Source organism: Ixodes scapularis, unplaced genomic scaffold (assembly GCF_016920785.2).
Source record: "Ixodes scapularis isolate PalLabHiFi unplaced genomic scaffold, ASM1692078v2 PGA_scaffold2__306_contigs__length_199485367, whole genome shotgun sequence".
Classification (NCBI taxonomy): Eukaryota; Metazoa; Arthropoda; class Arachnida; order Ixodida; family Ixodidae; genus Ixodes; species Ixodes scapularis.
This window is the reverse complement of record NW_024609857.1, coordinates 137,732,891-137,745,174: the sequence shown is the minus strand read 5'-3', so window position 1 is coordinate 137,745,174 and position 12,284 is coordinate 137,732,891. Positions and strand designations below refer to the sequence as shown.

General features: G+C 47.3%; 1 protein-coding gene across 1 annotated transcript; it reads left to right on the top strand.

Moving 5' to 3' along the window:
- Positions 1–8,266: 8,266 nt before the first annotated feature.
- On the top strand, positions 8,267–10,123 carry LOC120849730. Its single transcript, XM_040221929.1, has one exon. The coding sequence runs from the start codon at positions 8,267–8,269 to the stop codon at positions 10,121–10,123; it is 1,857 nt and encodes a 618-aa protein (XP_040077863.1).
- Positions 10,124–12,284: the final 2,161 nt, after the last annotated feature.

The following is a 12,284-nucleotide window of genomic DNA, read 5'->3' as shown; positions in this document are numbered from 1 at the left end:
CCTTAGTTTCAAGTTGCAGTTTCAGTAGACATACCTATTAGCAGGTACGAACTTTTCTAAAGCAGGTAAAATACTGGGAAGTCAAGACGGTGCGCGGACTCCATGTTTCGCGCTTTTCGCAAGGTGACTGGGTAAGTGCTTTTGCTAGGTATGCGGAATGAGTAATACTATACGCACTCCGTCTTGCACCTTAGCCGGAAATGGCTATATGCACTATGCCAACCTGGTATAAAAGGAATGGTTCCAACAAGTTTTCTGAGCGCTGGCACAGCGTGTCTGCTTCATACGCAAGTGTACGCGGGTTCGGTGCGCTGTGTGAGTCTACTTTTTTCCTTTTTTTTTTCTGGAATATTTTGTTTTGTCGAGGCACATTGGCGATATTTACGACTTTTCTTTTGTTACAATCAACACACAAACAAAAACACGAATGTCGTCGACGAAACTTTGCAGAACTAAATGGTATGGGACTCCCTTTCCAGTGGTGCAATCACGGACAGCGGAACTTGGCTTTCCAGCTGGACGCTGCGAAGCAGTGTACGGGTGACGTTTGGTAACTAGCAGCCGCACGCTGTCGCCGCGAAGCGTCTTGAACGCAGGCGGGGGTGTGTGTTAACGAGCGCCCTAGTGATACACGCGCCGTTCGAAAACGGTGACCCAAAAGGCATGAGCTCTCAGCGTAGTGCCTATAGCCATTTCCGGCAAACGACTTTGTTATACCCGTCGTTTGCGTCTCCAGCAAAACGAATAAGATGATCTAGAAAGGCACAATCACAAGCCAAGATTTACGATAACAGTACACATTTACGATAGCACTACACATTCAGTTCAAACAACTTAACGCAAGATGGTTCGGAAACCGAGAAGAAAAAAAAGTCAGCTAACGCAAAGTTCGGACGTCCGAAGGCTTCTTCGGACAGCTGTTACGTAATAACCTGGCCGTGCCAGGTTTTTTACGTAACAGCTGTGTCTCAGTCGCGGACGTTCGGTGTACCCGATGCGGATCTCGAAGGCCTCCAGAGCGAAATGGCGAGTACACACCTGGACACGTTGCTCGCTACACGAACGCCCGATTGACACCAGCTAAATATGTTGTCGATAAATATGCTTATGTTTCTGGTATCGTTAATGTGTGCTTTGCGCAAGATTTGGTATCCATATTTCACAAACAAAAAAGAAGAAAGAGCACGAAATCGACTGCCGGGCTCCGCCCCTTAAGTCCCTGTGGCATTGACGGGCCTGACGCAATGCATTGCGAAAAAATGAATCAATAAATAAATTATTCTTCCTTTCAACTGATGTTCTATTTAACATTTTCTTTAACATTTTTGAACAGTGAGAGCTGTTAACACCATACCACAAAGACAATTCCAACGTCAGTGCTCCCCAAGTATCGGTTGCGACAGATTCAAGGGGTTGGAAGGTGGGGGAGAGAGGAAGGTCGCGAGATGCGTTTTAGGACTAAAAGAAAATAAAAATTGGCTTTTCTAGTCTGGCGTCGTTGAACAAAAAGTACAGGTTGCAGCTCGACACACAGCCGGAAGAGAAAGTTGCGGTGTCCAAACTCCACCCTTTTTTCTGAGAAGCTGTGCGCTAAAGAAAACAAGCTCAGATTAGTCAGGGCTAGGATAGAGAAAGCTCGAACTTCGGAAACGAAATATAGAGGATAGGGCCAGCAGTATTTCTATCTATGTCTCTTTATTGTCTCTTTCTCTCTCTCTTTCGCTCTCTCTGAGTTTCACGCTTTTCGTCTCCCAATTTTAAGTTGAACCTTTCTAGCAAAACTCAAGCCCGTCACATTATACATTATGCACAGAGATACCTGCTGGCCTTCGTTAAGATTCTAAAGTACTCATGCACTGAAAGACAAATGCTTCTGGTATCTCCCTAAAGGAAGGGTGGGAAAGGGGAAGAAGATCCCGATGCAATATTTTATTTGGATTTTTCTGGGTCACAATGTAAAGCGTTGGGTAAGCACTGGAGCGCGTCAAAATTATGGACAGACTGCAGTTATTTTTGAAGCGGCAGCGTTAGAGGACCCACCACGCTCAAGGCCGTGCCCTCAAGGTCACGTAACGCCCGTGGCTCAAGTGCTCGGGGTTGAAGCTCATGGTCGTGTTGCCGAGGTCACATAACCCCAGTGGCTGAAGCGATAGTGGCTGAACCGTAAGCGCCGGTAGCTAAAGCTGACGTAGCCTGACGTTTTTGGCGTCCTCTTTGACGTCCTCCTTGGCATTGTCCTAGAGATGTCCATGCGGTCGACCTACACGTCGACTTTGACGTGGTCTCCTAAGACGTTGTCTTCGACTCCGTCTTAGGCGTCGTCCTTGACATCGTCCCAGAGGTCGTCCTAGAGGTCGTCCTCGAGGCCGTTCTAAACCTTGTTCTTGACGTCATCCACGTCGTCCTAGAAGCCGTCATTGACCTCGTCCTCCATGAGTCTATGGCATATTGCCCCGCGCGCAGGTGGCCAAGTAGGCAGCGCGCGCGTGGCCTAACGGTTATCGCGCCTGTCTCCCACGCGAAAAAGCCAGGGTCCGATTCCTGGGAGCGACGCATCTTTTGTTATTCCTGCAATTTAGTTTTCTGGTAAATTCAAGAACCCTATTGGGCTTGTTCGAGGTCCGAATGTTCTACACGTCGAACATTCTACGCCGACTATTCCAGAAGTTCACTCGTGTACATAAGGGGCTCCGCATAGCGAGCCAGAGTCACTTTCGCCCCAGCGTCCGACTCTGCTGTTACGCTTTCGACGCCTGCGACGCTCTGTTATTATCTTTTGTACCCGTTTATTTTGGCACACGTTCGCCACATTAAACGTTTATTTCTTTATTTTTACTTATTGCTCTTTTAGTCACCACCTGTGACAATATTGCAACCATTTCATCACCGTACGATTGCTATTCTTATTTGTTTTCACTAACGATGTTCCTGCAAAGCTACCGCATTTCGTCGTGTTTGATCGAATGAAAAAAGCTGCATGATTTGTTTTTTTTGTTTTTTTGCCCGCAGCAGGTGCACAATAGTTTAGTTTGCAAACAGCAGCCCAGAGCGAATGCCAGCATGAAGCTAGCCTATCATTCGCGGTTGATGTCACGACGGTTGTGCAACAGTAACGGTCATACGGATCCGACATATGGTCGACGTGCTGCTTGTTTATTTTCATCCCGGCAGATGGCTTTGCCCGTGCTGCCCTCCCCTTCCAATACGTCAGTTTTCTTAGAGGCATTGTTAAGATGACCTCCCGTATTTTAAGTTTGTCGAGTGGAGTCTACAGCTTCAATGACTAGGGCCTTTAATACCTACAGAAATTTGAGTCCGAACTATCGCAAGACACCCCTTTGTGCAAATACTGCTTTCCTGTGAGTAGTTTTTCAGGCATGAAGTGCTTTTTAATGCAAATCCCGATCCTAAAAGTTTGTCCATCCGCCTGCGATTCTCTCGCTAAATATGCCGGGTACGCTGACGTCACGCGACGAAACGTCACGGGACATATACAGCAAGAGGAGAAATTGATGTCACCTAACATTCGCGCAGTTTTCTACTCGTTACTGAGAAAGATTCCGATTACAATTGCCATTACTTTATTGAAAAATGTAACTGTTTACAGTAGTCAATTACTGGATCAGAAAAGTAATTGAGAAACTACCAGAAAGTAATTTATTACTTTCTAAACTTTTGATTAGAAATTCGAAAATGCATACATTTGTCCATAGCGGTGACATTTTGTTTCCTTTTGTCATTGACACGTTGTTAAGCTTCCACAGCAGTTGTCGTTCGAAGTTCTTTTTAGTCATCTTTCCACGTTTCCTGATGAAGATACCTGCCTCGACGCCGGAGGCCCTCACGACGGATGCGCTTGAGGGAGGAGCGGTGTTGTAGCGCACAAAAACTTGGCGTACCAGTTCGCGGTTGCGCAGTGCTTCCACGGACGCTTCCGAGTCCCCTAGGGAACGAGGCACTCTCAACAGTCAAAACGCCGCTGAGCAAGTTTGAATTCTATTTTTTGTGGTATCTTAGTTTTTAGGGGTCACAAAATTGTCCAATGTTGGTGCAGCATAGACGAGTGACGCACGGGCAGACAGTGTGATTTCTTTATGAAAAAAAATGCAACTCAGTAAAATGAGCATTTTGTGGAAACTTATATTTTCAACCTGTAAATGATAACAAATAATAATATTTGCGTTACAGCAAACATTACCGCAGAACAAAAGTAGTTGAAGCGCTAAAAAGTTACAATGAAGTGTAACTGATGGCACATATTCAGTTACTTGTTACTCGTAACCTACAACTCTGTCTACACGTGAATTCAGTCTCCCCGCTATATTTATTAAAAAAATGCAAGTCTTACGACCTATGCACCAATTCAGATTGGCCGCTAGAGTTAGCGGGGAATCTAAATTGGTATATTGACGTCACGTGACCTATACACACATTCAGTGTCCCCGTTCAATATAGACGACAAACTGGAAAAAAAAAAAAACGTTACCCACGAAATTTAGCGAGGTAATTTGCGCCACATGGAAGAACAAATTATTGTCCGAGTTAGTGGGAATTCACCGTGGAAACAGCGCGGAAACATGTGGACGCAGACGAAGTAACACATGAGGCAAGAGCTTTCCATCCCTCTTCTCCCTTCTGCTTCCTTTCCTTTTCAATCCCTCTCCCTCTATAGGCGTCCTCTCCAACCTCCCTTTCCTTCTCTCCTCTCTCTTTTCCCACCTACCTCTAAATTACTCCCCCTTCCTTTCTTCGCCCTCCTTCTTCCTCCTCCCTCTGTCTTGCCATTTCTGCACCGCTCTTCTACAGTGGTGTCCCATCCTTCCCCCTTCCTGTCAATTGACACACCAATTCATCTGCTTCACTTCCTTCACCTCCCCTTCTCTCCCTTCATCTTCCAATCCCTCGCCAGACCGTCGAACAGTGCCCCCTCACTCTCCCCTTTTTCCTCTCTTCTACCTCCCCCTCCCTTGTCACGTGGCACCATTTAAGTTTTTCAGAAATTGATAAAACTAAAGGGCCTTCTCGATTGAAAATATCCATCAAGTATGATGTGTTATGGTAGCCTCCCAAGCATTCGAACCCTTTCAGCTCATCAGGCACTTCTGCCCTTCAAAGCCCTTCAGCCCTTAAAATCCTTCAAACTTCTTAAAGGAGCTGTGCAACGAATTTAACGTTGAAAGAATTGGCATCTTCTGCTTTTGATATTGTTCACCTAGTCACGAATGTCAGAAAACAGACCTCCTTCCATCGAAATGTTACGATTCCGGTGCGTAATAGCGAGGCAAAACTTAGAATATTCCCCGACCTGTAGCCGCGAGCGGCGGCCACGAGAAACACGCGGCGTGACGTCAATGGGGAATCTTGTAGAAAGATAGCAAGTTGTGCGAATACCTGCTCGATAATAGGTAACTTTTCTATAAATCTTGTCGTTCCAACATCTCTATATATATGCGTCAAAAACTTGGTATCCTCGACAAAACTTTTAATATACAAAGTTTTAGGGGCGCCATCTATCATAGGTCCACAAAACCGTCAGCTCTCTCTGCTACCGCGAACAGCCGCCAGAAGCCAAAGGCTCCTTTCAACATATCGTTCGCGCGGCGCCCGCCAGCACGTGGTCACGCGCGGATGAGTTCTCGCTGCTCACTGATGGCTCTAAAGAGAGAACTTTTCCGGAACCCCGGGCCTACCCCATCAACGTCACTGCGCACGTGACCCGAAAGACGACGTACAAGTTGAGAGGCGGCAAAAACTTGGATTTTTTTCATTTTTTTTAAATAAAAACTAGGGTATCCAGGCAAAATCTGTTTTCTGTAGTTCACTTACAGAAGTGTAAAGCATCAACTTCCACAATAATTTAAGCGAAGACCTGAAATTGTTGTACAGCTCCTTTAAACCCCTAGTCTTTAAGACCCACTGAACCCCAGAAGTCTTTAGACGCCCAAAAGTTGGCGAATCGTAGGCCAGAACTGCAGTCAATTAAAACTAGTTTATTTTAGAGATTATGATTTAGATGCATTTTTAAACTCAGAAAGATGGCAAGAACCAATGTTTACTCAAACTTGGGAGAGAGCAGCTGTAGACAAACGCGATCAGACCAAATAGCGGTAATCAGGTCTTTATCTCTCCGCTACGTCAAGTATAAAATCTATTCTGGATGGCAATTCAAATGTTCCTATAAAGTAGTCCCCATGCAGCAGGGTGGAGAATAAAAAGCAGTAAATTTAGAATGGCAATTTACATCATGATTTAAAGGGGCACTCCGGTGATCTCTTGGGCTACTGCTAGTAGCTGTATTTTCGAAATCACCGGCCTTTACCCTTTCCGCTATGCTATTCAGTATCATGTAATTCAGGATAGTCATTGTGATATCGGCAAGCGAAAATTATGCCGAAAATGACCTTCAAATATGCCTGAGTTTATCGGTGTGGTGACGTCAGGGGAAGGCAAGCTTGAAGGTCGAGCGGGCAGTCTAAAAATGTACTGTGCCACTCATTAGCTTCGTGTCGCTGCGCGGGTGCTGGAGCGAGCTTCCAAATCATAATCTGATATCATGAAACTGCTATTAATCAGTTGGGAAAAAAGTCTACAGTTCAAAGGGTGAACCCCTGCCTTCCCCGGAGTTCACTTTTTTAGTGTTGCCAGTAGAAACTTTCACTTTAAAAAACGCGGCGAAGACGAAAATTGTGAAGTCATATTTTTGCTAAAACAATTATGTTGGCACAATATTTAGGTTGCCATTTCTGCGATGTTTGTTGTGTTGTCTGTTTGGAAAATGTTGAGGCTAATTTGCGACTCTGAAGACAACGCCGAAGCACCCTTTTAAATCGTAATTTATATCAGGCCAGGTTCAGCATCACAAGTTTCCCACAAACATAATTCCGAATTATTTTTTTTGTACCGTTTGTCTGTAATATGATGCTTTGTATGTGTATGTGTGGTGATTTCGGACTTCAATGTAGAAGAAAAAAGAGGACGACGACGAAAAGGAATGCTGATGTGGCTGGTTGACTGTGTGTTTGTGTGCACGGAGAAAATTTGGCGCGACTGGCAGGTGGTGGAAAAAGAAGAAGTAGAAGGAAGCCTGGAGGTGACCGAACAGGACAAGCGAGCAGGATCTGGTGGACGAAAAAACCGACCCGCAACGATAGGCGTGGTCGGCACGGCTTCAGTTCGTCGTCCACAAACATAGGCCTGGTCAGCGGGCCTCCGAGGCTGCCCTGCCGCTACTTCAGGCCACACTCTTCAAGCCACCCCGTCGTCCACTACCCAGCCCCAACGCGCCAATCTACCTGGCATCAAGACTTCGGCGTGTCAACCATGATCCGAACTCAGACCCGCTTCACGGACTATGTGGAGTACTCCTCTTTAATTACCCTTTAAGTGTTAGATTTTCCGATAATTAATTTTTTTGAATTTTCTCATTCTCTAGTGTTTAACGCTTTAATATATTTTCCAACTGGCCCAAAGATGTCGTCTCTTTGTCCATGCTCTTCGCGTCGCACACGCACGCAAGCGTGAACGCGGTCCACTACATATCTGGCGTCCGCGACAGGACCTTGCTCTTAACTGACACCCTAAAGAGCTTCACCTTGCGAATCGGTGCGACGGCTGAGAATGGATACCGAGAAATTAATGAAGGTTGGCCAGGAGTTGGGGTTGTCTGGGGCAGCTTTGAAACAATGGATGGATGAAGAGCGAGTGCGCGAGAGGGACCAGCGTACAGCAGAACGCGAGGCTACTAAAGAAGCAGAAGCCCTTGCTCGGGCTCGCTTAGACGCGGATGACCATACTCGTGCGCGCCTAGAAGCAGAACGTGCGGTACTGGAGCTCCAATTACGTTTACAGGAGCGACGAGAAAGTGCAGTAGAAGGAATTCCGAACGAGTCTGGTGCGGGTACACCTGCTGGCTTTGTACAGGGGTACCGGAGCCCACACAAGCTTATCCCCGTTTTCAATGAGAAACGCGACGAGCTTGACGCCTACATCCAACGATTCGAGCGGGTGGCAACGTGCCAAGAGTGGCCACAGGATAAATGGGCCTTGTCCCTGAGTCTATGCTTGACATGGGAGGCATTAAATGTAGTCGGACGCATGGCTGCTGACGCTGCTACAAACTAAACTGTGCTTAAGCAGACTCTTCTCCAACGATTTCGGTATACGGAAGAAGGGTACCGCGCCAAGTTCAGAGAGGCAAGACCAGAGGAGGCAGAAACAGGCAGACAGTTTACTGGTCGTCTGTTGGGATATTTTGACCTGGCAAGAAATGGCCAAAACGGAGCGTACCTACGACGCACTCCGGGACAAAATAGTGTCAGAACAGTTTCTCAAGAGATGTCACGAAAAACTGACCATCTTTTTAAGGGAAAGAGGCTGCCAAGGACTTGACAAGTTGGCGGAAGCTGCCGATCATTATCTTGAGGCTCAAGGACTAGTCCATCTTGGCAGAACAAATAAGGACCAAGAGGCGAAGCTATTGGGGAAAGCGAGGAGTTCTAAGCCTCCAGATGCAACGGGGAGACCCGCCTGTTTTCTTTGCAACAAGCAAGGTCATCGTGCAGCAGACTGTTGGTCCAAGTCAAGAGGATCCAACCCAAAGTTGACTGTTTGCTGGAAATGTCGCAAGACCGGGCATAAAGCAGAGTCTTGCCCTAACAAGACAGACGCGGGTGGACAAGCATCGTGTTCTCTGGCGCCTCAGAATAAGCCAGGGAAAGTTGGTTTGGACATTCATTCCCTTAAAAGAAATGTGAAAGCAGAGCAGGATGAACGAAGAATCGATGTTCAAACAGATGGCATGCCAACGGCTGAAGGGCTGCTTGAACGACAGCCTGTCATTGTACTGCGTGATTCAGGATGCAACTCGGTCATCGTGAAGCGATCTCTGGTTCCTGATGCCAAACTGACAGGAAGGAGTCGATCGATTTACCTTCTCGACCGGACAGTTCGATGCCTACCTGAAGCGGAAGTGGACATCGACTCTCCTTATTTCACGGGCACAGTAAGGGCAACCTGCATGGAAAGACCGCTGTATGATGTCGTCTTGGGCAACATCGATGGCGTACGGGATGCTTCTGCTCCTGATGTCAAGTGGAGAGAAGACCAGAAATTTCTTCCTCTGCAAGAAAAGCCCCAAGAAAAAGACGAAATCTTGGGCAACCAACAAATTTGGACAGGGACGACCTCGTCACCGAGCTCCGGAGAGCAGAAAGGCGAGCTTCAGGCTAGTGTCGTAACGATGCGGACGTCGGCGACAGCTGCTGGGCTACCAGTTGCAGAAATAAATCCACTGGATATCAACCCGGCGGAGCTAAGCGCCAAGCAAAAGCAAGATGCTACACTCAAGAGATGCTTTGAAGCAGTGGGAAGCAAGGTTGCCTCAAGATCAGCCGACATCGACTTCGTGCTGATGAACGGGATTCTTTTTCGACGGTACAGACTTCCATCGCAAAAGGAAATGGAACAACTCGTTGTCCCGACTGGCCTCCGAACATTCGTTCTAAAAATGGCACACGAAGGAATACTATCTGGACATCAAGGAATCGAAAGAACGACAGATCGAGTGCTTGAAGAGTTTTACTGGCCAGGGGTACAAGGGGATGTCACGCGGTTTGTGAAATCATGCGACATCTGCCAAAGAACCGTTCCAAAACACTTGGTAGGCCGCGTGCCTTTGGGAAACATGCCCGTGATCGAGACGCCTTTTCAACGGGTAGCAATAGACATCGTGGGACCACTGTCACCAACCTCAGAGAAGGGCAACCGTTACGTACTAACCATGGTAGACTACGCGACCCGCTATCCTGATGCAGTTGCCCTACCAAGCATCGAGACGGAGAGGATTGCGGAAGCTCTCCTCGAGATGTTTTCACGCGTGGGATTTCCTAGAGAAATCATCAGCGATGGGGGCAAATCATTCACATCCGGACTCATGAAGGCGTTTAGTCGTCTCCTCTCGTTTAAGCAGATGCCAACCACGCCGTATCATCCCATGGCCACCGGCCTCGTGGAACGGTTTAATGGCACACTAAAACAAATGATACGACGAATGCGTCAAGAGAGCCCGAAAAGATGGGAGCGATACTTGGCACCACTACTATTCGCGTATCGCGAAGTGCCGTAGGCCAGTGTTGGGTTTGCACCATTTGATCTCCTGTATGGCAGGTACGTCCGAGGACCGATGGCCATATTAAAGGAAATCTGGACAGGAGAGCACCTTGACGAAAACACGAAGACCTCGTACGGCTACATGGTCGAGCTCCGCCAGCGCTTAGAAGACACTTGCCGGATAGCACAGGAGCAGCTCAGAAAGGCGAAGATAGTACAGAAGAAGTACTACGACAAGAAGACGAGAGTGCGCCAGCTTGCTGTTGGAGACAAGGTTCTACTTCTTCTCCCCTCCGAGAACAACAAGCTGATCCTGACCTGGAAGGGCCCCTTCAAGGTTTTGGAGAGAAGAAATGACATCGACTACGTCATTGATCTGGGAACAAGAAGTAATCCATTCCATATTAACATGTTGAAAAAGTACGAAGAGAGACCGGTTTCTAACCAACCACCGCAGCATGCCTCAGTCGCGGTCCAGCACGAGGAAGTAGAGGAAGAGGACATACCTTCGGTGACGCTCCACAAGAAAGAAACTCACCAGGATGTGAAAGTCTCGAACGACCTAACAGCTTCTCAACAAGCGCAGGTGTCTATCCTCTTGGCTGCGCACAAGGAAAGCTTCACAGATGTCCCAGGAAAGACCTGCCTGGTGGAGTGCAAACTGAAGACCACCACAGACATTCCTATTCGAGTACAACAATACCCGATACCGTTCGCTATCCAAGAAGCGGTGCAGGAGGGAGTCCAAGAAATGTTACATCGGGGCATAATTGAACCCTCCGAATCGCCGTACCAATCTCCCATAGTGGTGGTAAAGAAAAAGAATGAATCAATGCGGCTCTGCATTGGTTTCAGGCAATTGAACAAGGTCCTCGTCCCCGACAATGAACCCATCCCAAGGGTGGACATGATGTTCGCTAAGTTGGGAAGCAGCCGATACTTCTCAAAGTTCGACTTTTCGAAAGGTTATTGGCAGGTGCCGATGCACGAAGGATCAAAGCAAATGACAGCTTTCCCTACGGCTTCGGGACTTTTCCAGTTTCGATTTATGCCTTTTGGGATCAAGACTGCACCGGCGGTGCAGTCTTGCACCGCCGGCGGTGCAAGACCGGCGGTGTTTACCCGGCTCATGAGGAAGGTGGTCCAAGGCCTGCCAAACATCTACCACTATTTTGACGACGTCCTCATCGCCACAGAAAACTGGGAAGAGCACCTGGAAACACTCAAGTCATTCTTTCAGCGGGTGAGAGATGCTGGTTTGACGATACGGCCAACGAAGAGCGAAGTCGGCTTTGCATCAGTCACGTTCCTCGGTCACATCATTGGACATAACCTCCTGCGACCGCAAATCGAGACGCTAAAAAAGATTCAAGTTGCCGAGCCACCCGTTACAAAAAAGGGCGTCCGCTCGTTTCTTGGCCTGACAGGCTACTACAGAGATTTCGTTCCGCAATACTCTGAAATTTCACAACCGCTAACGGAGTTGACACGAAAAAGGGCCCCGAACAAAGTGAGTTGGGGGAGAAAGGAACAACACGCTTTTGAGAAACTGAAAGAAGTACTGTCGAGCCGACCCATCTTAAGGGCACCAGACTTTTCTGAATCTTTCGTGCTTAGTACGGATGCGTCATCCACAAGCGTGGGGGCGGTTCTCATGCAGCGGCATAATGGAATACTCCATCCTGTAGCTTACGCGAGTCGTAAACTGCTACCTTGTGAAGCCGGCTATTCAACGATAGAGCGAGAAGGCCTGGCACTGATATGGGCAGTTAAAAAATTTCATGTGTACTTGTACGGGAAACCATTCATTCTGCAAAGCGACCATCAGCCTTTATTGTACATAAACTCTGCAAAGCACATCAACAGCCGTGTTCTACGTTGGAGCTTGACGCTCATGGAGTACGACTTTACAGTCGAATATATCAAGGGCTGTGAAAATGTGGGCGCCGATTATATGAGTCGCATGTCTGTTAAATAAGAATTTAAACTTTATTATTATTCTTTGTAGTGATGCATTGTGTACAATAGTCAAAACAGTTTTTTTTTCTTATGAGTGTAACGTGCGTATGACAAGGTTGTTGAATCAATTACTTTGCATATGTTTGTGTGTGGGAGAAACCAAAAGTTTGAACGAACCAAGTGTCAAATGTGTAAACTGTAATATAGTTTGTGGACAA

Coding starts and splice junctions, on each gene's coding strand:
- LOC120849730 (XM_040221929.1), top strand. CDS start 8,267: ATGGCCAAAACGGAGCGTACCTACGACGCACTCCGGGACAAAATAGTG.